This window comes from Budorcas taxicolor, chromosome 13 (assembly GCF_023091745.1).
Source record: "Budorcas taxicolor isolate Tak-1 chromosome 13, Takin1.1, whole genome shotgun sequence".
NCBI lineage: Eukaryota > Metazoa > Chordata > Mammalia > Artiodactyla > Bovidae > Budorcas > Budorcas taxicolor.
Window position 1 is genome coordinate 11265590 of NC_068922.1, and position 23396 is coordinate 11288985.

At 45.9% G+C, this 23396-nt stretch overlaps 1 protein-coding gene across 1 annotated transcript; it reads left to right on the forward strand.

Moving 5' to 3' along the window:
- Window positions 1–735: 735 nt before the first annotated feature.
- RBM17 (RNA binding motif protein 17) lies at window positions 736–23396 on the forward strand. Its single transcript, XM_052650733.1, has 12 exons — window positions 736–825; window positions 9520–9657; window positions 10197–10313; window positions 12805–12971; window positions 13783–13880; window positions 14924–14980; window positions 16157–16298; window positions 18737–18888; window positions 19949–20022; window positions 20509–20607; window positions 21810–21882; window positions 22011–23396. The coding sequence occupies exons 2-12, from the start codon at window positions 9535–9537 to the stop codon at window positions 22112–22114; spliced, it is 1206 nt and encodes a 401-aa protein (XP_052506693.1). The 5' UTR covers window positions 736–825; window positions 9520–9534; the 3' UTR covers window positions 22115–23396.

A 23396-nucleotide genomic window follows, 5' to 3' on the forward strand; every position in this document is an offset into this window, starting at 1 on the left:
ATACCCTGGAGAAGGGAAAGGCTACCCACTCCAGTATTCTTGGGCCTCCCTTGTGGCTCAGCTGGTAAAGAATCTGCCTACAATGCAGGAGACCCAGGTTTGATCCCTGGGTTGGGAAGATCCCCTGGAGAAGGGAAAGGTACCCACTCCAGTATTCTTGCCTGGAGAATTCCATGGACTATACAGTCCACGAGGTCTCAAAGGGTCAGACACGACTGAGCAACTTTCACCTCATACAGTTAATTCAGCACTCTTGGTCTTGTCTTTTACAGCCCTTTGGCCATTCATCTCTCCTACTATGATTTATCTTTAGCTTTGTGCACACTGATGATGAACAGTTTTTTTAAATATAAATTTATTTATTTTAATTGGAGGCTAATTACTTTACAATATTGTATTGGTTTTGCCACACATTGACATGAATCCGCCACGGGTGTACATGTGTTCCTCATGAAGCCGAACTTTGTAGCCCTCCTCTCCGCCTGAGGTCAATGCCAGGCTCCCGGGTCTGTAGCGTCACAACCTTTTGCCATAGCGACCCCTCTTGGCTGCAGAGGAAATCTCTCGGCTCTGCGGGCGTGGTCCTCCGGACGGCAGGGGGCGCCCGGCAGCAGGGGCGCCCTCAACGCAGGCGCCGGGTGCCTCTCTTCCGGCCGTACGCGCCGTGACCCCGCGCCGCCGCGCGTCCCGCGAAGTCTGCGTAGGGGTTGGCGCCGGAGCGGTGCTGCGGTCGGGGGCTGACGCCGAGCCCCCAGCCCGCGGTGTCGGCGGCGCGTCGGCCTCGGTGCGCCGCCGCGGCCCGGGATCGTCGGCCGGGCGGGCCGGGTAAGTGGTCTCTGGGGCCGGTGGGCGGCCGTGGGCCGGGGCCGGCGCGCCTCCCCGGCCGGGCGTCGCGACAGGCGAGGCCGCGGCTTTAGGCCGCACCGCGAGGGGCGCGGGGCGGGGGTCCTGACCGGCCCCGCGCCGCTGGCTGCCCTGGCCGCTGGCTGCCCTGGCCGCTGGCAAGCCTCGCGTCTTCTCTCTCTCCCTGCTCCCCATGTCCTTTATGTGCCTCGGCTTGCCGGGCCCTCGCACCCCTTCTCTCCCCTTTTTCTTCCTCGTCTGTTTGCTCTGGCCTTGTGTCTCCTGGACCCGAGGGCGCCTTTCCCTCTCCTGTCCCCTCCCTCTCGCTGTCGGTCTGTCCGGGAACAGCTGTTGGTCCCTTGAACTCGGTAGGCGGGCCTGAGTAGTCTGTGCCCGGGGCCGGGGGCGCCGAGGAAGGAATCCGTTTCCGCCCCTGGCTTCGAATCAGGTGTGGCCATCCCTCAGAGACGAGGGTTTTACCTGGACGAGGCTCTGGCACTGCCTCGGACCCTGTCTTTTCTTAAAGCGGTGATTTAGCTTCGATATCCAGTCACAAAGCGTTTTTTGTGTTTTGTTTTGCTTGAGCGTTTCCTTTTGCCCAGGTCATGTTTAGGAACAGCAAATGGTTAGATCAGTAAGATTCTGTTTCTACGCTCCCGTGAGTTTAGTTTCCAGAGAAACAAGTGTAAAAAGCCACGCCTCGGTCGGTCTGGAAAGGCTTCCTAAGGAGTGAGCCGTGTAACTGAGCCTTGGGGGTGTTTTGTTAAATGTGCAGGACGGGGGAAAGCTTCCCTGCAGAGGAAATAAGGGAGAAGGCAGCAGAAGTGAAGCACCGTAGTGCATTCTGGAAACTGCAGGAAAGGCAGATAGTGTGAACATGGGTAGTAAGGTCAGATCAAGACGGTTCTCTGAGAAATCAATGGAGGAGGGCCCTGGGAGGTGCTTATTCCTAAAGGCAGGCAGAATAGTGTATGGTGAAGTCGCTCAGTCGTGTCCGACTCTTTGCGACCCCGTGGACTGTAGGCTACCAGGCTTCTCCGTCCATGGGATTCTCCAGGCAAGAATACTGGAGTGGGTTGCCATTTCCTTCTCCAGGGGATCTTCCGAATCCAGGGGATCTTCCGAATCCAGGGGATCTTCCGAATCCAGGGGTCGAACCCGGGTCTCCCGCATTGGAGGCAGATGCTTTAACCTCTGAGCCACCAGGGAAGCAGGCAAGTGGGTGGGAAATAGGATATTCTGGGGGAGGGCAGAATTCTGGACATTCTCAGGTAGGTGCGGACTGTGTCTCCCCTCAACAGGTGGAGTTTTTAAAGGATGCAGTTCAGTTTCCACAGTTCTGTGAGTTAAGGGCCACAGGCATTTTGACTATAGTGAGGATATTTAGGCGATATGGGATATTACATTAGTAACTTAAACTGTGGGTGATTTATTTTTAGAAGAAATAAAGCAAATGGTATATACTAAGAAATGTGCTGTGTGCTGACTGACCACTCACTGATATATTTAGAAGATATTTAAAAAGTGCTTAACAATGTCCCACGCAAGGTGCTCAGTTGGAGATATAAAGATGAAGACAGAAACATCCCTTGCTGCCTGTGAGGGGTTTATGATATAGTAACAGACAGACATGTCACCCAGTGGAGCCTAACATGACGTGTGTTCAGGGGGTAGCTGGTTTTATGTGAGGTTTGTTGTCAGCAAAGGCTTCAGAGATATACTTAAAAGATGAGCACGTGGGGTGCTGCTGAGAAGACGTCTTCCATGTTCTTTTTTGCTAGTTGCACGTGTTTTAAAAAAATAACTTCTCTAGCTTGGGTAGAATCTTGAAAAGTCATCATTCTTCCAGAAGAGCTGTGTTTACCGTGTTTGTTTTTAAGTAAAAGAAAAAAGAGCATACCTGGAAGATGTGTTGATCAAAGGCTGATGTTACTATGAAAACGAAGTCAATAGTGAGGCGGTATTTTAAAGAGGTTATGAAAATCAACTGTTTGTATTTCCATTTGGTCCCGGCTTCCTAAGATATATTCAGATGTTGGAAAGTGCTCCGTTTTTATTACCTGCCACCAGACTTCGTGTAATAAATGTGTTGTATCATCTGAAAGACATCTGAGCATTATCAGGTGAAGTTCAGGTCCTAACAGAGTCTTGTTAGTGCGCTTGTTATTTTCAGTGTTTGCCACAGAGAGGATGCATGAATCAACTGTGACATAGTTACAAGTACTCAAGGCAGCTACAGTGAAGATACATAAGCTTTTTACGGAATGGATGCAACAAGCTGTGTCAGTAAGATTATATAAAAGGAGGAAAGGAAGGAATTAGAATGGGGTTCAGGCTGCTGCTGGGCCAGGGAGATCACTTGGGTGGATGGGATGGGATGGGGACCATATGGGTGGAGGGTGGTCTCTTGTCTCACTGGTGCTTGTTGCATTATAGTAGTTAATTAAAGCAAGTCTTACACGTGCAGGTGGGTAGAGTGTGTTGTTGCTGTGGTCCATCCAGTTGTATGAATTTGAAGATCTGTGAAGAGAAAAGTGAAGAAAGCTCTTCTGCCTTTACTGTGATGAGATCTGATGTGTAAGCTCCGAGGTACAGAAAGCTAGCAGATGCTAGTAAGGGGCATCAGTTTCTGATATTTAAGGTATGCTTTTGAAGGTTCTGAGGACAGAAACGGGGAACTTTAAATGAACGTAAGATTTTGCTGCGCAGTGACTTTTGAAGCTTGCAGAGCAAGGCGAATCGGGTGCTGTTGTCAGCAGCTAGCTTCTGGTAGACTGGAGCTGGAGGAAGTATGGTGGCATGGAGCCTCACCAGCTGGGCTCTTGGCTGGAAGGACTCTGCTGAAGGTAGAGCGCCTCTGCACTGCTTGCGCGGGTAGCCCTGAAATATGGGAGAATGTTTCCGTCAGCGTTCCCTCCTTCCCTAGGGGGACGGCCAGCATCCTGTTAGCGCACCCTGCCTCGCCTAGTGCTGCTGCTCCTCTCCCTTCTACCTGGTTTTTAAAAAAATTTTGATGGTGGTAAAATATGCATAACCTAAAATTTGTCATTTGAACTGTTTTTAAATGTGGTGGTGTGTGCCCATTACCACCCAACTCAGAAGCTTTTGTTTCCTCTTTACTTCCTAGTGGAGCCTGTGGGCGTTGTGTAGTTTCACTGCTGATTCATGTGGCTAAAAAAGAATTTATTTAATTGTTGATATTTAAAAATGTTTATTGAATGCCTCCTCTGTGCCAGAGATTGGAAATGCAAAAGTGAGTAAGTTGGTCTTTTCCCTTCAGTTTAGTGGGCATTTGGTTATTTGATTTCCATTGAGACCATTATTTGTATCCTGCATGGGAGTCTGTGCTTCCTAGACTTGGTTGATTATTTCCTTTCCTATGTTAGGGAAGTTTTCAGCTATTATCTCTTCAGATATTTTCTCGGGTCCTTTCTCTCTTCTCCTTCTGGGAACCCTAGAAGGCAAATATTGCTCTGTTTAATGTTTTCTCAGAGGTCTCTTAGGCTGCTTTCATTTCTTTTCCTTCTTTTTTCTCTGTTCTGCAGCAGTGATTTCCACCATTCTGTCTTCCAGGTCATTTATCCGTTATTCTGCCTCAGTTATTCTCCTGTGGATTCCTTCTAGTGTGTTATTCAGCTCTATTTATTTGTTCTTTAATTATTCTCAGTCTTTAGCAAACATTTCTTGTATCCCCTCTGTTCTTTTTCTGAGATCCTGGGTCATCTTCAGTATCATTATTCTGAATTCTTTTTCTGGGAGGTTCCCTATCTCCCTTCCTGTAGTTTTTCTGGGGATTTATCTTGATCCTTCATCTGGGACATAATCCTATTTCTTTTCCTCTTGGCTAGCTTTCTGTGATTGTAGTATTAGTTTTGGAGGCTTCTGGAATTGTAGTTCTTATTTTTTCTGTCTGCTGTCTGGTGGATGAGGATAAGAGGCTATGCAAGCTTCCTGATGGGAAGGACTGGCTGTGGGAACACTGGGTCTTGCTCAGGTGGGTGGGGTCATGCTCAGTAAAACTTGGCTCCAGTTGTCTGTCGATGGATGGGGCTGTGCTCCCTTCCTGTTAGTTGTTTGGCCTGAGGTGACCCAGTCCTGGAGTCTCCAGGCCCTATGAGTGAGTGAGTGAAGTCACTCAGTCATGGCCGACTCTTTTGCGGTTCCATGGACTGTAGCCCTCCAGGTTCCTCTGTCCATAGGATTTTCCAGGCAAGCGTACTGGAGTAGGTTGGCATTTCCTTCTCCAGGGGAATTGTCCCAACCCAGGGATCGAACCCAGGTCTCCTGCATTGCAGACAGACGCTTTACCCTCTGGGCCACCAGGGAAGCCCGCAGGCTCTACAGTAGGGCTTTGGCGCCTCCCAGAGGACTTACAGCGGGCCGAGATGCATCTCCCAGTACTGCTGCTACCCGTGCCCCGTCCCTGGCGGGCCACTGCCAACCCACACCTCTGCAGGGACCTGCAGACACTCATGGTAGGTCTGGATCAGTCTCCTGTGGGGTCAGTGTTCCTTGCCCTTGGGTTCTAGTGAGCACAAGGTTTTGTTTACACTCTTAAGAGTGGAGTCTCTTTCCCCCCAGTCCTGTGCGAGTCCTGTAATCAAATCCCGCTGGCCTTCAAAGTCAGATTCCTAGGGGATTCCCAGTCTCTTGGCCAGACCCACTGGCTGGGGAGCCTGATGAGGGGCCTAGAAGCTTCAGAGCAGTGTGATGGTGGTGGTTGCCAGAGTGTGGGTCACCCACCTGGCAGGTGTAAGATGTGATTTTGTCATGATTGTGCCCCTCCTACTGTTTCACTGCAGCTTCTCCTTTGTCCTTGAATGGAGGGTATCTTTTCTGGTGGGTTCTGGTATCTCCCTGTTGATGGCTGTTGAACAGCTAATTGTGATTTGGTGCTCTGGCAGGAGATGAGCGCACGTTCTTTTGCTCCACTGTCTTGAGCCAGTCTCTAGAGACCAGCATTATTTGTAAATACCCTTTCTTGATAATGCTTTTAAATTTCTTACTAAGCAGTATTGAGAGAAGTAAAGTGAAAAAGGACTCCCCTGTAGCTCAAACCGTAGAGAATCTGCCTGCGATGCAGGAGACCAGGGTTTGATCCCTGGGTTGGGAAGTTTCTCTGGAGAAGGAAATGGCAATCCACTGCAGTATTCTTGCCTGGAGAATCCCACGGACAGAGGAGCTTGGCGGGCTACAGTCATGAGATCGCAGAGTCAGACACAACTGAGTGACTAACACACACACACAAAGTAGAGTTTGGTGTGTAAACAGAGTTTGATAGTTTAGCTTTATAATTTCCCAGAAAGTGTTGTTGTTTATATTTGTTTGCCAAAATGTGTCAGTCTTCTCTTGTCTTTATAAGAATAAAGAAAGATAAAACAGATGAACCCACGGTTTGTTTACTAGGCTTTGGTCTGGTGATCAACTGAATGATGAGGTCTCAAAAAATTAGACTAGGTTGGATGAAAGATGCATGGTCATTTCTGAAGCAGTGTTCTGGAAACCACAGTACAGTTGACCCTTGAAAAAGGCAGGGGTCAGGGGCCCCGACCCTCCGCAGCCGACAATCCGTATAACTTCACCGTTGGCCCTCCATATCTATGGATTCAACCGACCCCGGTGCTGTGGTCCTGCAGTATTTACCGTGGAAAACAGGCCACATGGAAGTGGACTTGCGCAGCTCAAACCTGGCATCAGTCACGGGCCCTTTGCAAGCTGGACACTCAGCGTTGTTTTTTCTTTGCTGTTGTTCTGAGTTGTTCAGGTTAAATCTAAATTTTAAGGATGTGTACCTGGAAAAGAAGGATTAGTTTTGAATACCAGGTAGGCTGGAAGAAAAGTGCATGACAGCCTCTGCAGCTCTGTGGTCTTATGCCGTCACCAGTGGCCAGAAATTTCTGAAGTCCTGGATGAGAGGGGGTTGCGATTAGTGTGTTAACTGAGCAGTTGGCCTGATTCTCTGTTTGACTCTGGGGCAGACACTGATCTTAGTCTGAGGGTAGAGCAGTGACCTCCACACACTGAATATAGGTTTTCGTGGAGTTTACAAGACCGTGGATTAAAATAGTAGGTTCTGAAGTGGACCCCAGTGGTATTCCCTGCAAAACTTTGGAGACCTGGTCAGATTTCAGGCATGCTTAGATGAGAAATGGAATTCATTAACTCTTCTACATTTAGCCTCAGTGTCTTGCGCTTGTCTTGCACTTGTCTCAAGCTTAATACCGTGACAAGGTGTTGCCAAGTCCGCTTTGTCTGGTGCTGAAGGGAGCGGGCATTTCCCTGCAGGATACACTCTGCAGGGAATTCTCTGTCCCTGCTGAGCCAGCGAGTGTCCCAGAAGCCTTGAGGAGGAGAGCCGTTAGGCATGTCTCAGTTGTTTTGTGTGTCACTTGGAGCACTCAGCCTCCAGTACCGTGGGCTCTGCTTTATTCACCCTGCTCTGTACTGCCTTGGGGCCTTTCATTTAGCAGTCAGCACTGAGCACTCAGGTCATCACAGGGTTCAGGTATAAAGTAGGGAAGGAACTCGGAAAGGCACCCATAGGTGGCCGGGGCTGACCTCAGCTCAGGAGCCAACAGCTGTCCTGAGGGAGGGAGGCGGCATCCAGCCCCTCACCCCTGCCCCACACACTATGGAACCAGGTCAGCCGAGGTGTTGGGGTGTCGGGGTCTTAAGATCCATGCACAGAAGGGTGGAGAAGTGAGCAGGCACAGAAGTTTTGCCCCAGGTCAGATGTGACTCTGGGGGAAAATTAGATACTTCCCTTCCTGTATGTATCGCCTTCTCTTCCTGAGACATAACACAGGCAAAACAGGATTTGTGTGACACAGTCTCAATGGTGAAATGCTGTCTGAGCCTGGGAACTGACAGACTTTTGCGATGTGTTCATAAGTTAGCAACTCCTGTGTTAAGCATTTCTTTGTAGTTTAGGGTTTTCAGTCAGTTTTTTTTTCCCCCCCTTTCCAACTGTGAGAAACAGATTGCTGTCTTATTTTGAGAAATGAGCCATGTTTTGGGTTTCAGAATGTTGAGGTTTTCAAATGTGGCAGTAAGGACTTAGCAGCTAGAGGTGTGGACTTCTGACTCGGTTTGACTTGGAGCAGATTTATTTCTGGCAGTCCCCACCTGCTCCTGGACTGCTCTTGGCTTTACTGGTAGCCTCCTCCTAGGCTTCTGTAGCAGATACTGCCTTTGACCACCCTGGCGAGTGTGATAGGCTGTTATCCTAATGTCAGAAAGCAAGGAGGAACTAAAGAGCCTATTGATGAAGGTGAAAGAGGAGAATGAAAAAACTGGCTTAAAACTCACATTCAAAAAACTAAGATCATAGTATCTGGTCCCATCAGTTTATGGCAAATAGATGGGGAAAAAGTGGAAACAGTGACAGACTTTATTTTCTTGGGCTCCAAAATCACCGTGGATGGTGACTGCAGCCATGAAATTAAAAGACTTGTTTCTTAAAAGAAAAACTATGACAAACCTAGACAGCGTATTAAAAAGCAGAGACATTACTTTGCAGCAAAGATCCATATAGTCAAGACTATGGTTTTTCCAGTAGTCATGTATGGATGTGAGAGGTGGACCATAAGGAAGGCTGGGTGCCGAAGAACTGATGCTTTTGAACTGTGGTGTTGGAGACAACTCTTGAGAGTCCCTTGGACTGCACGGAGATCCAACCAGTCCATCCTAAAGGAAATCATCCCTGAGTATTCGTTGGAAGGACTGAAGCTGCAATCCTTTGGCCACCTGATGTAAAGAGCCCACTCATTGGGAAAGATCCTGATGCTGGGACAGACTGAGGGCAGAAGGAGACGACGGAGGATGGTTGGATGACATCACTGACTCAATGAACATGAGTGTGAGCAAGCTCCGGGAGCTGGTGAAGGACAGGGAAGCCTGGAGTGCTGCAGTCCATGGGGTCCCGAAGAGTTGGACATGACTGAGAGGACTGAACAACAAGCGTTAATTGTTGTCATTTTTGCTGTCTTCATCCTCTGTTCTGCCAGGGATAGCATGTGTTGGTCATTCACATGTAGGTTGTTGATTCTCGCTTTGTGCTCAGAGTCATTAAAGATCACAAGGTGGGATACGAGGAAGCCTGGGTATTAATACAGTCTAAGCTTCTACTCTCCTGTCACATCTGTGAGATCATTCCTGGGTTTTTCCCCTTATTTGTAGGCATATAATGTATAAAAGGGTAGCTTCCCCGCCATCAACCCTGCCCCCCTGCCGCCCTGAAAAGGTGGTTAATTGTGCTAACTCACCTGATAATAGGTGTTTTTGTAAGGCTTCTACTTTTTGCTACTGACACAAAGTAGAATTTTTTTTTTTAATGAATATATGCAGTTAAGAATGTCCTGACTCTAGAACTTCCCTCTTCCCTTATTTTGTAGAACAGAATGATTTCACTCCTGAATTACTTGATCACATGATCTTATATACAGGAAAATTCATGCTAGAGGTTTATTTTGAAAATAGCACATGGGTATTAGAAAGGGCACTGATTGGTGATATCAGGTGTCTTGGCTTCTATCACTGAATGTTCCTGGACGAAGTGATCTCATCAAATACCTCCTACCTCTGAAATTCCATGCCACTGCATATTTTAACATAGGAAAATTAGAAATCTTCACTACATTCTTACATTCTTTAACCCCTATCCACTTTCCCTTTCAGCACTGAACTGAGAAGATGTCCCTGTATGATGACCTGGGAGTAGAGACCAGTGACTCAAAAACAGAAGGCTGGTCCAAAAACTTCAAACTCCTGCAGTCTCAGCTCCAGGTGAAGAAGGCAGCTCTCACTCAGGCCAAGGTGAGAGAAGCTGAGCCCACCTGTGAGGAAAGAGTCCCGGCAGGTGCCTGCCGAGGCATGAGAGCCACTCCTCTACCTCTTTGTTAAATATGTAGGGCTCATGTGTTGCAGGGGTAGGGAGGCTGGGGTAGAGAGGGAGAGAAATAGGAGCTGAAGGTCATTTCACATCTCCTGGAAATAGAACTGTTTGAGAGAATCAGGATGAGGAAAAGAGTACTCTCGATTTCCAGCAGTGATGCTGGTTTTCAAACTTCAGTATGTCCAAGCATAGGGTTTTTTCAGTGTATTATTTCATATGAAAATTTAACAGCGGCCAGTCTTTCTGTAAACCTTTTTATAGAAATCGAGGTTCGTGTTGTAAGGAAAAGGAACTAGTATATGGCTATCGTAATAATTGAATTAAAAGGCTGTTGTTTTAAGATTGTTTCTCTCACATCTGACAGGTTTGTTGCAGAGACCAAAAAAAAAGCTTTGTTACAAGTAATCTGAATTTTGATTTGAAGCCTCAGTACACTTTTCTTGGTTTTTGATGATTTTAGAGCCAGAGGACAAAACAAAGTACAGTCCTTGCTCCAGTAATCGACCTAAAGCGAGGCGGCTCTTCAGATGAGCGGCAGATCGTGGACACTCCACCACACGTGGCTGCAGGCCTCAAGGTACACCCCCCGCCCCCAACACACACACACAACCCCTGGGTGGGCTCTCCTGCTTTCCAAGCTGCACTTTACACACGTCACTCTGAGCACACCTCTTCTGTAGGCCTTGCAATCTAGTCAGGATCATGTTCAGTTTAATTTTTGCTCTGGTTTTATCAACTTTAAAACAGTTAAATTGTTTAAAGCTCAGTAGTTAATCAGAAATTGGAGGTGGGCGAAAAGAAAAACAAATGACTTAAGAATTTAAACACTTGGTATCGTTTTCCTCCTGCATCTTCTGTCTCCTCCTTGCGCTTCTCACTTAATGTACTGCGGTGTCCACCTGTGTCAGAGAGTACAGGGCCCCACGCTCAGCCAGTGGCTCCCCTGCGCTCCCCTGTGTGGCAGGCGCTGAAGCTCTCGGTGGGGTTTCCTGGCCAGAGGAGCTGATCCTTCTGCAGTCTGGTAGTCTGGCAAGAGGGAAACCCACTTGGTTCCCCACAAGGGAACTTTTCTGAGGATTCTTAGTCATTTAACATTTTTTCCCACAAATTCGTCACCTAATTTTTTCTTGCTGCATCTAATCAAGAACTGGTTAATCATCTTCTGTTATTGTATATTGACTCCAGAACCTATAATATCACCTCCAAATTTAATCAGTAAACATTTTCCTTCTTGCTACATAGCCAATTTTTAGTTGTAAAGTATTCCCATCAGGTAAGTGTATGGTGATTTACACACCCATTTCCTAACTGTAGGACCAGTAAACCTTTTAGGGAGCACCTTTTCAGAGAGCTTTCTGTGCATTTAAAATTTTCTTAGGATAGATTTCCAGAGGTGACTTTAGGAGATCATTCCCTTTCCTGGACAGTTTATTTATTGCCAAGTTGTCCCTGGCAGAGTTGTATCACCTGCAACGTGTGAGCGTTTGAGTTTTTCCACCCTCTGCAGTGGGTATTAACTGTCAATCTGTTAAAATGAAGCAAGCCCTTTATTCTTTATGGCATTTAGAGCAGGATGGCTCATTGTTGAACTTAGCAGGGTTCACACAGTAAAAGTTGTTTGCTGTCAGATTTTAAATGACAGAGAATTAACCTTCATGCTGACAGTTTGTTCTCTGAGTTGGAACTTTGTGATGGCAGTGTTAAATAAATTGAGTTGCTGATTGTTAGCTTCTCTTGTCTTAATAATAACTGAATGGAAATGTTGTTCAGGTGCTTTTGTGTTTTAGAAATGTCTTTTATTTGCATACAAATGAATACCTTCCCTTTGGGAGCCTTGCAGTAAATAGATTTGTGTCAGATTTCCAGTGATAGGGCCTGGGAGGTGATTACAGTTATTTTTCTAATGTTGTTTATTCAACAAGTCAAAGTGATTTTTTATTTTTAATTGTAAGGAGACCATGAAGTGTTTGTTTTATCAATATGATGAGAAAATGTCATCCACATTGTAATTCAGTGCACAGTGTAATCTAGGAATTGTTAGATTTAGATCCATTGATACTGAGCATAAGCTCTCTGTGTCATGCCTGTTTTGTGTTCATATGTAAAATACATTTTACAAACAGCCGTCCTGCCTTTGGCAGTGCTGGGCACGCTTCTCCTGACAGTTCCAGAGTGGGAGCTTAGGGACCTTGACCTGCACTCATTTGGGTGTCTGTGGGGACCAGGAAAGGCATCGTATTTTTACAGACAATAAGGGGGTGTCATGCTAGAGAAACAAACAGAAGAAAGTACGAAGATGTAGGAACCTGAGACCATGCAGTGGGTCAGGGCTTACGAGAACCACGGAGATCAAGACCACCAGCCTAGGGCAAAGCCCCCTTTTCATCTTGGGTTTCTAGTGCACTGTTTGCCTTTTGTTCTTTTTCTCTCAAAGAGCAGTTTGTAAATGTACAAAAGAGAAACGCAAAAACCTGACTTAGTGGACTTTAAAAAATGAACCGTGTTGTGAAGGGAATGACATGGCCCTGTTCAGACTCAGGGTCTGAGATGCAGCGGCCTCAGGAGGCTGTGGACTCCAGAGCATTCAGAGCCCAGGAGGCAGCTTTCTACTTTTCTTTCCTCTTGTTTTTGAGAGTCTTAATATGTCATGTCTCCATGTAATCAAAATCTAAGATTATTATATTAAATAAGTGCAAGAACATGTTATTCATGACTTGTTTTGTATTTTAAGTTTTTATATATATAAAAATAGAAGTATTCTATATTTACCCTGAAAAGTCAAGTTTATTGCTTAAAATTTTGGGTGATGGCAGCTTTTTTTAAGAAAATGCTGTAGGGTGTTTATGGAATTGATCCTGAACTGAGAGGTGAACTCCCGGGCTCTGCTGCTCCTGGGCTGGGCGCCTGAACAGGCCAAGTCTCCTAGCCTCCTCGGGCATCTGCTCCCTCATCTGTGAACAGAAGTGGACAGGTGGTCCTCGGGGCCCTGCATGGTCCTTGACCTTAATTCTGTGAATAAAACTCCAAGACAGAGGGTGATACTTACTTTGGCATTTTCCCTTCCTCAGGACCCTGTTCCCAGCGGGTTTTCTGCAGGAGAAGTTTTGATCCCCTTAGCTGATGAATATGATCCCATGTTTCCTAACGATTATGAGAAAGTAGTGAAGCGCCAAAGAGAGGAGCGACAGAGGCAGCGGGAGCTGGAAAGACAGAAGGAAATAGAAGAGAGAGAGAAGTAAGGCCTCGTGCAAGTGTGGGATGGGGTTATGTTTGAAATGTCCATTCAGATGTTATGAGAACTTTAGTGCTGTCTGTGGACTGAGTGGGTTTTGTGGTTGGTCTGAACAGTCCTCAGGAGTCAGACTGTTGTTAAGAGTGTGTGGTTGTTACATCCCATCATGGAAACAAACTCCAGAGCAAGTTCAAGTACACACGCAGAAAACTTAGAACATGCATTTTGAGTGAGTTTTTAGAAAAATAGCTTACAAACTGATGTTGAATAACAGGTTTTGCTTTTTTTCCCCCTATGTTCTGACTCTACTAGAGTCATACTGCTTAAAATACTTTAAATGTTTTTCTCACCTTTTACTATTTTTGAGCCAGATAGAGTTTTTAAGAACTCAAAACATCTTTTATGTTTTTCGAAAGTATGGATAACAGATTTATTTGCATTTCTTCTTTTAAAAATGCTGAGTATTAATTTTTAAATGATTATATAAAACATTAATATACTATTTCTCATTATTTAGTGACTTATTTCATGAAGTGAAAGCATGCTCTAGAGAATCGATATTATTTCATTAACTCTTACCTGTGTTGATTCGCTTTAGTGTTGAAAGAGGTAAAATACCAAGGAAACTTTTTTCTTGCTATTTATATGCATATACCTGTTAAATTTGTTCAGTTTATCTTCTGGATTTTTCTCACTTGTCATATGTTGGCTGCTTTAGTCTTTAATCAGTTGTTTGCATATCCCCGACGCCCCCCTAAAGTCAAGGTGACATCCTTGGGTTCACATATCTGAATTGTTCCTTCTGTTATCACAGGAGGCGTAAAGACAGACATGAAGCTAGTGGGTTTTCCAGGCGACCCGATCCAGATTCTGATGAGGATGAAGATTATGAGCGAGAGAGGAGGAAAAGAAGTAATGCCTGAGCATGGGTGTCCTGTTTTAGATGTGCAGTTCCGCCCTTTCCTTCTGCATTCAGTTTGATAACTAGTTCAGCTGCAGTGATTTGGGTAGTTTCCTGTCTGGAATCTCGGCAGAAGCCCACATCTGTATGGGGTTTCCCTTCGTTGTGTTCACAGATGGTCTCCCTAACATTCACGTTGTGGACCTTGGAGCACGCCTTAAGCTGCATGCCTGTGCTCGCCCCTGTCCGTAGCACAGCTGTGCCCACCTGCTCTCTGTCCGTCTGCACTCTGATTCACAGCACTGAGTGGAGAGTCTGCACTCGTGTTCAGAACCCTTGCCACCCACATGCATGGCTGGGCTTCCCTGGACGCTGGCTTCTGGCAGACTCGCCAGCGGGGCAGGGAGACGGTGTGAGCTCATGCTCTGTCGGGCCACCTCCATCTCTGAAGCCTCACAGGCGGCATTGTCGTGTGAGAGCCAGGTGCTTGGTGACCACTAGATAGCTAAGCACTGTCCATTCTGAGAGAACGGCTGCATCACGTGTGGTTGCCGCCTGTACACTGATTGTGGGCAATTTCTTTGTGAAACATTTCATGCTGGTGCAGCATGGCTTTGTAATTGGTTTCTTTAATTTACATTGTACCATTTTTTGGAGTGTCTCATTGGTGATTAAGTTATAATGCATATGTTAGGGCTTTTCTCTGGTGGAAAATCCCTGTGTTCCCTGTTCATGTTTCCCCTCTGGTTGTCTGATAGCAAACGGAGTCCGTTTTGGTTTGTTTGAGTCCACCGTTCTCTGTCTAGGAAATGTGAACAAGAATGATGACAGCACAAAGCAGACTGTGACCAGAAGTACCCACACACCCCAGCAGTGATACCTGCTTGTGTACTTTAACCCTGGTTTCAAACACTGAACTCTTGAGGTGTTAGCGAGAGGGTGGAGTAGTGTGCCTTCCTGCCTCTTCCTTTGGGGTAGGGGTGCGATTCAGCGGGCCCGGGCTGACTCCTTCCTCCTCACTCAGCCCTTGCTCAGCGGAATGTCTGTTTTGCAGGTATGGGCGGAGCTGCCATTGCACCTCCCACGTCTCTTGTGGAGAAGGACAAAGAGTGTAAGTACCTGTTTCTTCCCTCTTCTCTTGAGATACATGTCTTTAACCCAGTCTTGGGAAGCCTTAGCTGGAATCAGCCAGGCGCCTGGGTGCAGGGAAAAGGCCCCCAAACTCTCCTCACTCTAGCCCTCGGCCAAGAGCACCTTCCACCCCTTATGCTTCAGGAGTTTTTATGCCAGTCTCTAGGGGTTTTCTGCAGCAAGATGCTTTTTTGTTTGTTGTTAAAAATAATTCATTTTGTTTTCTCTAACATTTCATATTTGGAGTTAGGTTAAAACAAATAGTAGCTCAGTTGGCAAGTTCTGTGCTCAGTGATCTCAGTTCAGTTCAGTTGCTCAGTCGTGTCCCACTCTGCAACCCCATGGACTGCAGCATGCCAGGCCTCCCTGTCCATCACCACCTCCCAGAGTTCATTCAAACTGTGTCCATTGAGTCAGTGATGCCATCCAACCATCTCATCGTCTGTCGTCCCCTTCTCCTCCCACCTTCATTCTTCCCTAGCATCAGGGTCTTTTCCAGTGAGTCAGCTCTTCGCATCAGGTGGCCAGAGTATTGGGGTTTCAGCTTCAACATCAGTCCTTCCAGTGAACACTCAGGACTGATCTCCTCTAGGATGGACTGGCTGGATCTGCTTGCAGTCCAGAGGACGCGCCACAGCTCTGTGATCCAGGAGCTGTTAAATTTGCGACCCTCCACAAGGTGGCAGCGCGTTCCCGAGTTAGGTCCCTCAGTCACAGGGTGTGTGCATTTACTCAGGTTCCCAGAAGTCGTCTCCAGGGATCGGCTCTCAGATTGGGGATTGGAACTGGACTTTGATGCATCTTCTAGTTCATTTTCCTGCTCTCTGTGTTGGAGCATGCCGAAACTATCCCGAGAAAACGTAACCATCCCCCAAGTTTTTAAGTACCTATTGCACTATGAATGTTACCTTTTTATTAAGAAGATAATAGAGAAAAAAAAAAGTTAATAATGAAAATACCTGACAAACCATAAACCCCAATCTCTGGGAGTGGAGTTCAAGCATCTGGAGCTCTCTGAGCTTCCTTGCTGATTCTGTTGTACAGCTGGGGTTGCATTTCACTGAACTGGCATGTGGTCCCTGACCTCAGAGACCTTTGTTGTATGCTGGCATAAGGAGGCACAAAAAATAAAATCCTGTTTTCTGTCATCCAACAGTACCCCGAGACTTCCCTTACGAAGAGGATTCACGACCTCGCTCACAGTCTTCCAAAGCTGCTATCCCTCCCCCAGTGTACGAGGAACAAGACAGACCCCGATCCCCAACCGGCCCTGGCAACTCCTTCCTCGCCAACATGGGGTAATGGTCCAGGCCCTTGCGCCTCGGCGGGTGCAGGGAGGGTGGGACTCTAGGGGGGCAGGAGTGGTGTGGTCAGACCTTCCAGTGGATGCAGCGCGTTTGAAGATAAAGGCTTTAGTGGGTTTACAAGGAGAGCTTGGCACACTCAGTCACGAGGATCAAGGCTGAGTCACTGGGAGGGTATTGCAGCACCACCCTGTTAAAAAACTTTTGTTACAAGCTTTCTATCAGAAGTGTTGAGTGATAGGATGCTGAACATTATATTCTCTAGGTAGGAACAGTTTCTGATTGTTATCTATATTTGTTTTCAGAACATTTGCAAATAAATAGCTCATACGAATTAGACCTGACTTACACTATGTCCAAAAGACGAATGACATCCTTTTTTTTCTTGATAAAATGACCTTTGCTTTAAGGTCATGAGTCTATTTTACTTTTGGTATAAAAACTTTTAGTTATTCTACTTATAATTAGAAATTTGTTTGCCAGTGTTTGAAAAATCAGTTTTAAGGTTTACTTCGGGTGGGGCTTGTGGGGTTTTTTTAGGACTTGCTGGATTTGGCATGTGTTTTGGTTAAGAGAGTGTTATGTATTGTTTATTCCTCTAGCGCTCTGGGGGGTGGCAGTGGAGCAGCATTGCGCTGAGGCCTTTGCTCTCTGTCCTCTAGAAGGAGGGCGCCTCTGGTGGAGAGGCTGTGCCTGCAGAGGCCTCTCTGGTCTGCCCTCGCCTATGTGAGCGCTTTGATTCTGCCTTCGCTCCTTTGGGGCCGGGCTGGCCAGAGCTGAGGAGCGGGCCAGGGTTCACACGCTGTGAGAGGATTTGGAGTTCTCATCTTGATACCTGTCTTCTTGACCTGTGCTGTTCTCTGGGGGCTCCTGGCCACTCAGGGCTCTTGAATTAATTGAACGTGAATAGAATTCAGCATATATTTCTTTCCTCACGCTAGTCTCGAGTGCTCAGTAGCCACACAAAGCTCACAGCTACTGCCCTGGGCGGTGCAGACAGAGGATGTTCCCCTCGTTGTAGAGAAGCCTGTTGGGCTGCCCTGGAGTGTACTGAAGGGGCACAGGCGTGATGACATCACTGGGGGCTGGTTTTGTTTTTTTGCTAGTGAAAAAAATTGCCTTATTACTGGCAAGAGAAAGGTATTAAATCTTTATGCCTAAAGAAGGTACAGTATAGTACAGTTATCAGTCTTCAGTCTTTTTAGCCCTGGAACAACTTATTCAAATGAAATATTTAAGGAAATTATGTATGTGAAAAATGTAGGTAAGGTCCGTCTAGTCCAGGCTATGGTTTTTCCAGTGGTCATGTATGGATGTGAGAGTTGGACTGTGAAGAAAGCTGAATGCTGAAGAATTGATGCTTTTGAACTGTGGTGTTAGAGAAGACTCTTGAGAGTCCCTTGGACTGCAAGGAGATACAGCCAGTCCATCCTAAAGGAGACCAGTCCTGGGTGTTCATTGGAAGGACTGATGCTGAAGCGGAAGCTCCAATACTTTGGCCACCTCATGCGAAGAGTTGACTCATTGGAAAAGACTCTGATGCTGGGAGGGATTGGGGGCAGGAGGAGAAGGGGACGACAGAGGATGAGATGGCTGGATGGCATCACTGACTCGATGGACATGAGTTTGGGTAAACTCTGGGAGTTGGTGATGGACAGGGGGGCCTGGTGTCCTGTGATTCATGGGGTCGCAAAGAATCGGACATGACTGAGCGACTGAGCTGAACGGAACAGTTCGGGTTGAAGCAGGGTTTTGGGGTTCAGGCCCTAAGAAGCAGTGGTCAGTGCCCCTGAGGCTCCTCCCTGTGCAGTTTGAAAGCTATCACTAATGAGAGGAAGAGCAGTGGACCAAGAATTCAGAGCTGCGGGCTTCAGTTTCAGTCCTGCTGTCAATACCAACATGTGGTGTCTTGCTTTGCTGTCAGTCTGCCTTAAGCGAGGCAGCCACTGTGGGCCCCAGTTTCTTTATTTCCATCTGTTAAACACATAGTCCTTAAGCATCCTTCATTTATGAAGCCAGTCATTGGAAACTCTTCTGTACTCCTTAGAAGAATGCAGTCATCTTCATTACATGAGACTGTACTTAGTTTTTGACAGGATTACTTAAGTTGGTTATGAGCCTGTAGCAGAGCAGGTACAGGGGCACCCAGGAAGTCTGGTGTTTTCTAACAGAAAATGCAGTTCCCTGGGGAGCTCTTACCAGAGGAACTAGTGTTTCCTTCACCTCAGAGGTAATCTCAGTGCACCCAGGATTTCAGCATCCACTTTTTAATCTGTCTTCTGAACATCGCACAACTTCTGTCTCATAGCCCGTTAGCCCTTGTGGAATCTACATTCTCTCCTCCCGGAAGGAGATTACTGTGATGTAAAATCCAATCTGTGCTGTAGCTGATGGCCCAAGTACAGGGACCTGTCTCCTTTTCCTCCTCACAGGGGCACGGTAGCACATAAAATCATGCAGAAGTACGGCTTCCGGGAAGGCCAGGGTCTCGGGAAGCATGAGCAGGGTCTGAGTACAGCGCTGTCGGTGGAGAAGACCAGCAAGCGGGGCGGCAAGATCATCGTGGGCGATGCCACCGAGAAAGGTGGGCCTCCCCTCGGGCAGGGCTCCTGGGGGTGTGGGCGGGGGCAGGCCATCCTGAATGAGAGAATTCCTCATCGTGATGCCTTCCAGCTCTGGGTGGTGGAAACAGTTCTGAGGCCCATCTTTACAAATAGTTCAAGACAGAGAGACAGAACGCCTGTGGGAGGAAAAGAAGACGAGAGGCTTTGGCAGAAATGAACAGGACTCCAGAAATCCTGTCATGCCTGCTTCTCCTCGGGAAAGAGCCTTGTTATACTGATAGAACTGTTACTGTGTTTTTATAGCAACACAGAGCCATACACAGTGTATCAGTGATTCTTTCTGCTGTATCTCTATTCTGTAAGGGTTCTCTGCTTTTTGCTTTTTTCTGCCCTTTCATCCTAATTTTCTTACTGACTGTTCTGTAAAACTAGCATTATTTTGCAGTCTTCTGGTAGATGATGCCTACTTGGTGTTTTATTTTCATTTGATTGTTACAGTCTGTTCTGTAGTGAGGGCGTACTGGAATGAGTCAGACATGATTTAGCACTTCAAGCAGGAGAACTCAGTAGTTTTGAATCAGTCTTAGCTGAATGCTTTTTCCTGAAGAAGGAGGAGAACTTTTCTGCCAGGCATGTTGACGTCGAGCTTGAGGAAGCAGCACTAAGCCTCACAGGCTGGAACCAGAAACCAGCAGTCAGCCCAGTCTGGGGGGGTATCTGACACTGGTCAGCTCACGGCTGGCTGATGAACTGCTCGTTTACACTGGGCTCACGACCTCTGACCACTGCCTGAGTCAAGACTCGCTTCTGAGGGTGGTGATCACTGTGCCCTGTTGGCCCTTTAGGAAGTGAGCTAAGCAAAAATGCACCTGAGGATATTAAAAAGTTCTAGAATTTATGGTAAAAATTATACCAAAGCAAAGTGATGCTTTTGGATAGGAAAGGCTGCATCTTTGCTCAGAGACTGTGTAGATACTGGCTCTAGGACATAGAGAGTGGGGATTGGTGTTCAAAGTAAATTGCTTGTTGTAACTTAGACTTGGTGCCCTGACACTTCTGTCTGATGATGTTTTCTTACAGACGCAGCCAAGAAGTCAGATTCAAATCCATTAACTGAAATACTTAAGTGTCCTACCAAAGTGGTCCTACTCAGGGTAAGGAGCTGAGGGAGGAGCCCTGTTTGCCCTGTGTCCCTCCCCCAACCCTGTCCCTGCAGTCAGTCAGCCCAGCTGATGATGGGATAGCTGAAGCGAACTGAAGGTGGTAATTGTGGGAAGACTCCCTGGAAGACTGGTTTTTAGATTCCTTTTCACTAGTGTTTCTTTGCTAAACATTAGTATTTAAGACTGCAGTGAGAAATTACTTTAAAATGTTTGAAGTTGTCAGAAATTCAGCTTGGTTTATGTATTCTGGTGCTTGCCCAGTTGCTCTGGTAACTCTTATTGAAGCCTAATGTATATTTTTTTAATTTTTTTAAAAAAACTAACCTACTTCAGGATATTTCAGGAATGAAAATTTTCTTTGAGTCATTTGGGTTTGGAAACATTTGCCATCTTGGAAAAAAGTTGCTTATACATCTCTTTGAGATAGTTGTCAATTATACTCAATACTGTAATTTATATGTTTATTTTTGTTTCTAGAACATGGTTGGTGCAGGAGAGGTGGATGAAGACTTGGAAGTAGAAACCAAGGAAGAGTGTGAGAAATATGGCAAAGTTGGAAAATGTGTGATATTTGAAGTAAGAGAGATTTCTTTGTTTATAACCCAAGTTTTGATTGATAGGTCACAAAGCATTTTCTGTAAATAGAGGATGCATTGTAAGTAACATACTGTCTTACTTTAGAAGGTGACATGTGTTGGTTAGCTATACTGCTTTTACTCAGTTATTGCAATTTCAGATATTAGCATAAGAAGAACTTCAAATTTTATTTGGTGAAGAGACATTTCATTTTGTGACTGACGTTTAGACTTGATGACAGTGGGCTCAGTAGTTTAGTGACAGGGGCGTCACATGTGCCTTGGGCTTCCTTCTTTGGGCAGGTATTTTATGTGGTGCCTCCCACGTACCAGTACTGACTGCCCTGGGGTCGGGGAGGGGCCTCCTGTGCTCTCGGTGACACGCTCAGTTGAAGAAACATGAAGTTAGAGAATGTTCAGTTGCTAGACTCATCAACACTGACTTACAAGTACAGGGATTTGAGAGAAGGATTAGATCAATACCGAATAGTTGGAGGAAGCTTTGTGAACAGTATCAGATGTGAGCAGAGCTTTGGACTGTGTGGGTAGGATTTGGGTAGGAGGGAACTGGCGTTCACATAGGGTCATGGCTTCTGGAGACTGGGGAGGGCTGCACAGTGGTGGGTGTGGTGGGGATTAGCGGGAGTTGTCCTTACCAGTGCAGCGGGGCCTAGAAAGCTCAACAGAGGAACTCAGCCTGGTATGAGAGACAGCGTACAGATGCTTTATTTTAGTTCCTGCTCAGCTCAGCTTCTCCTCCATGCTGGGTTGCGTCTGTTGCCTGCATAATTATCTGTTTATTGTCTGATGGCATAGGACCTGCAGAGGTCTTGTTTAGCTGCCTTTTGCTCGCACTTAGCACACAGCCTGTCCAAAAAAAAGATGTTCAGTGAATTTTGATGACAAGTAAATTACACTGAACTGGAAAACGAAAATGGCAACCCATCCCAGTATTCTTGCCTGGCAAATCCCATGGACAGAGGAGCCTGGTGGGCTACCGTCCATGAGGTCGCAAAGAGTTGGACACAACTGAGTGCGCACATGCACACACAAACACAAATTACACTTACGTCTTTGGCATTTGAGCACTGCTTATCTGTAATTGGAACACTCACTCTGACAAAAATCATTTATGGAGGAAAACTCACAGTCCGTGACATCTCTGATGATATCTTTACTTACTGTACTCCATTTCTTTTCCAGATTCCTGGTGCCCCTGATGATGAAGCAGTACGAATATTTTTAGAATTCGAGAGGGTTGAGTCAGCAATTAAAGGTAAGCTGTACAGCTAATGATGAAGAATTAAAAAGTTGAACTTGTGATCTTAGTATTTTGAAGACATATTGTTGTAATGTCTCGTGGAATTCCTGCCTTAACTAACTGTCTTTTTGTTTGCCTTTTAGCTGTTGTTGATCTGAATGGGAGGTATTTTGGTGGACGGGTGGTCAAAGCATGTTTCTACAATTTGGATAAATTCAGGGTCCTGGATTTGGCAGAACAAGTTTGATTTTAAAAACTAGAGCCTGAGTCATCTCCAGCGGTCCTTCAGCGAGCTGCAGACTGAGCAGAGAAGAGCAAGGCGTCAGGGGCCTTCATGGCTGTGGGTGCAGAGACTCTGTAAGACTTCTAAGATATATGTTGACTGATCCCTTTTTTATTTTGTGGTTTTTTAATATAGTATAAAAATCCTTTTAAAAAAACAAACAAAAAGCAAGCTGTGTGCCTCTCTGGTTGTTTCTCTTTTTTATTACCACTTCTGAGGTGATTACATTTTTGGCTAGGATTTCATGATAATTCTCAAGTGCTTCAGTGATACAGCATTTCTTGCACTTAAAAAAAAATCTAGAAAGTTTTGGTGGGGTAGTGTTCCCCTTTTCTTTCTTTTTTTGATTTATTTTAATAAAACCTGCAAGTTACTAAACTGTAGCTTCATAAATTCTGTAATAAAGTATCATCTTGGCAGTCTGCCTAAGGTGGAAACCTCTGCTTTCTCTAACAGAGAAATTCTTATTGACTCCAGTTAAAGAAAAAGCTCTTTACAACCTAAACTAAGGTTGAAGAATCTTGAGCCTACCATGACCTGTTTAGATGAATCATTTTCAGTTAAGCTAAGTCAGACTCTAGAGATCGTGATGGATTTAGGAGCATTTGGGTATAGAAATCATGAATATAGCATTTGTTTTCAGATTGAAGTCTCGTCTTTAGCGTAGCTCAGCAGTGACAGGTTCACTCAGAACCTCATGGGTGCATTGAAAATGTGTGCCCGATAATGTTGTAGAAGTGGTGATTCCCTGGGGTCATGTTTCTACTGGCAAAATTTGCAGTCCTGTTAGTTCTCATATGTAATTTTTAAATGGATAAAATTCCGCCACATCAGCTATTTAAACTGTACTCCCAATTAATACAATTCTGGAATTGTGAAAACGTGTACCATCGAAGTACCGTGGTGTATGTGGCTTAAATGTTTAGCAGGACTGCAAGACCAAACAAATAATAATATTTGGCCCGAGCAGGAAGTGTTTCCAGAGTCTGCCTGCCTGTATTCTGCGCCTTGCTTGCCCGAATATTGCATGTGACTTAACCTGAGGCTGCGGCTGGGGCCATGCGCCGTGCTGTCTCTTCAGGTCCTTTCAGCGTGACAGTGCGTGTGACCCTGCGGTGGGGGGAACGTAGCCAGCGTTTCTTTGCATCCATGGACTTGGTTTGGAGACATAAGGAATATTTTGACCCTTTTTAAAAAAGGATTTTCTCATGTTTTTATTTAACATAAAATAAAAGAATAACATTTT

Bases quoted from the DNA above. Each gene is read 5' to 3' on its own strand.
- RBM17 (XM_052650733.1), top strand. From the start codon at position 9,535: ATGTCCCTGTATGATGACCTGGGAGTAGAGACCAGTGACTCAAAAACA. The intron at 16,299-18,736 runs GTAATGGTCCAG...TCCTCCTCACAG, and splicing joins TCCTTCCTCGCCAACATGGG to GGGCACGGTAGCACATAAAA. The intron at 20,608-21,809 runs GTAAGAGAGATT...TTTCTTTTCCAG, and splicing joins GAAAATGTGTGATATTTGAA to ATTCCTGGTGCCCCTGATGA.